The sequence below is a fragment of the Hirundo rustica genome, unplaced genomic scaffold, assembly GCF_015227805.2.
Source record: "Hirundo rustica isolate bHirRus1 unplaced genomic scaffold, bHirRus1.pri.v3 scaffold_126_arrow_ctg1, whole genome shotgun sequence".
Taxonomy (NCBI): domain Eukaryota; kingdom Metazoa; phylum Chordata; class Aves; order Passeriformes; family Hirundinidae; genus Hirundo; species Hirundo rustica.
In genome coordinates this window covers 16854-22137 of record NW_026690217.1, presented here as the reverse complement: position 1 = coordinate 22137, position 5284 = coordinate 16854, and the positions used below count along the sequence as shown (strand labels likewise).

Here is a 5284-nt window from a genome sequence, read left to right as displayed (position 1 = left end):
TGAAGCAAACTGCTGTAGATGCACTGAAGTCATTTGAGCTGTGATGGCTCACAGGGGCAGAGGAACCAGCCTGTGTCTGCTCAGTGGCTTGTTCAACATCTGCTCAAAGTGTCTGCCGTGAGGGCTGGCCCTGCCTGATCCCAGGTGAGACCTGGCATGGCTGTCACTGCAAGGGACACTTGGATGCACTGAAGGAATGTTTGGCTGTGCTCAGTCAGACCTAACTGAAGGGCTTTAGGATGAGGCAAGCTCAGAAGGGTGGGGATGGGAACAGAGAAAATAAGAGAAAGTAACAGAGAAAATACAGGGCCAAGTATTTTATATCTGCAGGTTGTGCTGCCTCAGGTAAAGAGCAGCTTGTGAACAGTCCCAACCACAGGAGAGCCCAAACCCCTGCGGTGACACTCCCATGCTGCTCCCTCTGCTCCAGGTGGGCAGCCCTGATGTCAGCCAAGCTCTACGTGCTCATCAGCTGGCCCGATGGCAGCAGGGTCATCAACATGGAGAACATCAAGGAGCCCCGCAAACCTTTCCACCTCTACACGGTGGGGGAGCAGGTCCTGGCCCGCTGCCCCGGCTTCAGTGGGCTCTACTGGGGCGTGGTGGAAGGCATAAGTGGTAAGTGACACCCCCCTGGCGTGGATTTGCAATTTGGGGCTGCTCAGGAGAAACCTTCCAAGAGGGAGTTTAGTTGCTGAAAGACCTTCTCTACCTACAGAGCATAAAGATATTTTAGAGAGGAAGCTGCTGGAAGATCGACAGCTCCTGGAGAAGTTAAGTGAGTAGGGGCTTTTGAACATTTCACCTTTTTACTTCCATGGGGCTTTTCAGGTTGGGAGGATGCTGAGCACGTTCTTGTCCCATCATTAATTTCACATCACCGCAATCAGTGTACAAAACACCGAGCGGGAGTGGGAGATACATGACATTGCTGCCCCACTGCACATCCTGAGCATCTCCCTTCCTTTCAGAAGAGGAACCAGCTGTCCACAGCGTGATGCCATCCCCACCAAAAAAATCCAGGAAAACCTTTCCAAAATGGACCCCAGGGAATGCATCCAGGAAATACCCCAGTGACAAGACCTATCCTGCAAAGCCACTGCTGAGGGTGGCTGAGGCCAGCCTGCCCCACGATGCCAGCAGCTCCTCCATCCTCAAGGACAGACGTGTCCTGGGAAGCATGGCAGGCAGCCCCCACCCCCTGGCAGCTCCCTCCCACCCAGCCAGCACCTTCACACCTCCATCTGCCTTCATCACCATGGCCATGCCAGCGCCAGGGACTTCCCAGGGTGAAGAGGACATGGCTGGTCCAGCTGCCAGAGGTAACCTTGGGTTCTGGCTCTGCTGCCTGGTCCTGAGTGACAGGGTGGGATGGGAACTTGCAGAGCAGCCAGAAAACCTCTGCTTCACTCTGGGGCTTTGTCTCAGGGCTCCAGAGGTTAGAGATGGCATTTCCTGGTCCTTTCCACCTGGGAGATCTCCTCCAGGAGGGCTGTCCAAAGGGAGATGCCTGCATGGATGCCTGCATATGGTCTCTGCTTAGTCAGGCACCAGCTCTGTCTCCTGGGCTAGCAGTTCTTTCCCCCCAAGTCAAAAGACAATCTGAATTAGTGCCTGCTGAATAACTGAAATTCCCAAAAGCCCCGTGTCTCCATTAGTCAAACCTTCTCAGATTTGCCTATTTCCCTATTTTTCCACCCACTACTACACCCATTAAATGCACTTATGAAAATATGCTAGTGTCTTATTTACCTGCTGACTAACAGCAGCATCCAGAGACAGGTTGGCTCTGCTTGCTGTGCCCCCACCATATCTTTTGCACTGGGAACAGAAGCCCTTGAGATGCCGCCTTTTTCTAATAACAAATCCCCATTGATCAGTCCTGGAGAGCCTGTCTGGATCACTGCTTATGCAGATGGAATAACGTGTTGCCATGCAATCCAGCAGGGGTGCTTAGATAATCTCTTCTGGAGACAGAGGGATTCAGGACCTTTCCAAAGGTGATTCTTCAGCTTGTCTCCCACCCCTGCTGCAGATTACGTTGCTCTTCCAATGAAGAGGAAATCAGATGGCATCTTGTCCCCGTGCCAGCAGCAGATCTGTCTGAACAGGTAACACCTGAAAGCACAGTAAGGACCCTGAATGTTTCACACCACAGGTTTCTGTCCACTCTGTCTCCGTTCTCTGGCAGTCCTTGCTTTGAGTGGATGCTCATCGAGGTTAAACCCACAGCACCAAAGTTAATAGGAGTTTGTGTGGGCACATACAGCAGAGAAATGAGCCTGTGCTCTGAAGTCCTGATTCTGTGGTGGGTCATTGGAAGGTCCCTCACATCTGTGTGCCAGGGGGATGCACAGGAGTTTGCCCACATGAAGAACCCCTCATCTTCCCCTTCAATCTATTTTATTCTTGTTGCAAATGAAACCAGAACTGACTTTGCTTTGAATTCCAGGTAATTCTCCTCAGGAATGAACATGAATATGAGCACAAAACTGTTTGTGGCAGAGTTATTTATCTTGTTTGTTTCTTCCAGCCTTGAAGAGCGGAAGATTGACACTTTGCAAGAGACGGATGGCTTCGAGAGGGCTCACAAAAATTTTGGTCCTGGTGAGGTGGAAAGGTAATTAGCAAAAGGAGGCACTTGTTCCTAACTGTGTTTTCCTCCTCACTACAAGAGTGAGCAGTGAGATCACAGATGGGTGACAAAGTGGGGCAATTTTAAACCCCAGAGTTGCTGAGTCTCTTTACAATCGAGCCAGGTATTTCTGATTGTAGTGCTTGGATTTAGAGACGCAAGAAGGCTCTAAAACAGTGCAGAAACTACAAAGCTCTTGCCTGTAACGATCAAAACATCGTTGTGTGTTCCATGGTTTATTGTTCATTACTCTGAAGACCAGTATCCAGTGATGAAGTAATGCTAGGGACAGTTTTTGTGCAAAGAAATGGGTGCCTAAAAAATTCAAGTTATAGTTCTTGTATTGTCATTTCCCACAAGTCTGTTGTTTAATACCACAAATATGTGCGTCCTGGGACTTGTGAGACAGGCTTTATGTCTTTCCTTAAAACTGAGAAGAAAATTGAGCATCGAAGTCTCCATGTATGCATGCCAAGGGGGAGTTGAGGGTTAAATTGAACATTCCTGAGCACTGAAAAGTCCAGACCATGGCATTTTTCTCTCCTGCCTTACTCCTCACCCAGGAATAGTTGGAAGGGCTGATACTCTGTCAGAGTCATCCTGCCCTGCTTGCAGAAGGCATCTAATCACTGCTTGAGTGGAGGAGTGACATCCACAGTGAGGACGTGGTGTCTTCTTGCCTTTACACAAGCAACTTTAATTTTTCAGGGCAGAGAAGATAGAGCAGCTGGAGAGGATGGTGTTGGACCTCCAACAGGACGTCCTCTCTCTGAAGAAGAAGGTGCAGAGGCTGGAATCCCTGTCCTTCCAGGAGGAGCCCCACCGACAGCCATGTGAGGTAGTGGAGCTCTTCAACGGCTACACCAAGGAGCAGCTCAAAGAGACCATCAGGTTTGACCAGAAAATCAGCACAGCCTGCAAGACTCTGCTCTACAAACTCTTCACCTCTGACTACATCCAGAGCCATTCCATCACAGGGCGCAGGGGCAACACCTTCCGGGAAGCGAAGCCCATGATGGACGAACGCTGCATCAAAATCATCAGGGTGCTGCTGAAGCAGAAGTTTGGGGATCACCTCAGTGACACCGTGATCACAGAGAAAATCCAGAACGTGCAGAAAGCCCTGAGGCAGAAGTTCAAGACAGAATGCCTCTGAGGTGTGGGGGATTTGGCGTCTCCTCCTGCCATTCCCGTGTGTATCCCTGAGCAGCCTTCCCAGGAAAGATGAGCGGAGCAGCTGCTGCTCCGTAGATTTCCCCCAAGGAGCCAGCCCAAGTGAACCGTGTGCTAACCACAGCTCAAACACTGCCAAACCTCTGCCTGCATTAACCGAGCAGGGACTTGGCCCAGCTTGGCTTGGTTTTTGTGCTCTACAAGTTCTTTCTCATCCAGTCTATGTGCAAACCTCACTGTGGCTGCATGGAATCACCTCTGTGACTCCGATGATGTGCTCAAAGGCTCCATTTGTGTCCAAGAATGGGTCAGGAAGGCAGCCCTGATCCACATTGCAGAAATGTTGGCTTTGGGATGGGGGATCCAGCTGCAGACAGACTGTGTCACCCAATGTGGCTTCTCTCTCTCTGCCTCTGGTTGCCTCGTTTTGCCTGTGGGACAATATTTACGGTTTCCTCACAGTGAATGTTTTATTTCCAGCAGTAGCGGAAAGGTAGACTCATTAAAACGACACCTTAAAACATTCAGAAAAAAAAAACAACTTGATTTTTTCCTGTCTATTTTAAAATGTAGCCTTATGGAAGAGTTGTCTTCCCCAACAAAAGCCTGCTGAACAAGAGGAGGGGTCACCTGTGGAAGTTACATTAATTTTCCTTTCAAGATCCAATTATTTCCATACAGAAGAAATCCCTTACATTTTAATGACACAAGAGTGAGGCATGGAGGACAAAATATGGCCCAACTTTTCTTCAAAGATGTACATATTGTGGACACTGTCACTAATATTTAAATACGGTATTTTTATCCTAGATAAGAAATGCCAAGTACAACCAGACACTTTGCTGAGAGGCTATAAAGAAGGTCTAGAAAGACACATCTTTTCCTAAATAATTCAGAGCTGGAGTGTGGGCGGGTTAAAATTGTTCTAAGCGTTAAAAGAATGAGATGCTGACACCAGTCCAGCACTTAACAGAAGTGCTGCAAAATACCAAACATTCCCTTTTACTGAGGCTTCTCAGACAAGAAATTGGTTTTCTCAGCTTAATTTTTAAATTATTCAGGAAAAGAAATGCCAGTGGGTTTGCATTAATCAAAACATTTGGTTTAATTTGTATGTTTTGCTGTGTTTTCAAGTATTTAATTTCCTCACAGTTACATGAGAAATAATAATGTAAAATAAATGTATTGGCGAAATGAGGAACTGATTGGAAAGGGAAAAAAAGAAAGGTGTTATTCTCAGAATTTTCCCCCACCTTCAGCCCTTTTTTTGAGCTTATCCGTTGAAGTGGGGTTAATGCTGTGATGCATTTTGGTTTTGGAGGGAGATTGGATAGGACTTGCCAATGTTTCTGCGACTATTTTCATCAGATGTCTCTAACAGACATGTTAAATTGCAGAAGTAACAACTAAAGATATTCCTTCTGTTTTCCCAGTGCAAATGCTTTTCCTAACTATTGTGCAAACACTTTGGTGATG

General features: G+C 47.7%; 1 protein-coding gene across 2 annotated transcripts; it reads left to right on the top strand.

Moving 5' to 3' along the window:
• The first annotated feature begins 433 nt into the window (after nucleotides 1-433).
• LOC120747645 (uncharacterized) lies at nucleotides 434-4999 on the top strand. 2 transcript variants are annotated; one of them, XM_040053669.2, is made up of 6 exons: nucleotides 434-618; nucleotides 719-778; nucleotides 972-1322; nucleotides 2036-2111; nucleotides 2534-2620; nucleotides 3344-4999. In XM_040053669.2, the coding sequence occupies exons 1-6, from the start codon at nucleotides 444-446 to the stop codon at nucleotides 3789-3791; spliced, it is 1197 nt and encodes a 398-aa protein (XP_039909603.1). In that variant the 5' UTR covers nucleotides 434-443; the 3' UTR covers nucleotides 3792-4999. The 2 variants fall into 2 exon arrangements, with proteins under 2 accessions (XP_039909603.1, XP_039909604.1); XM_040053670.2 differs by having other exon boundaries at nucleotides 975-1322; nucleotides 3344-4880.
• The last annotated feature ends 285 nt before the right edge of the window (nucleotides 5000-5284 follow it).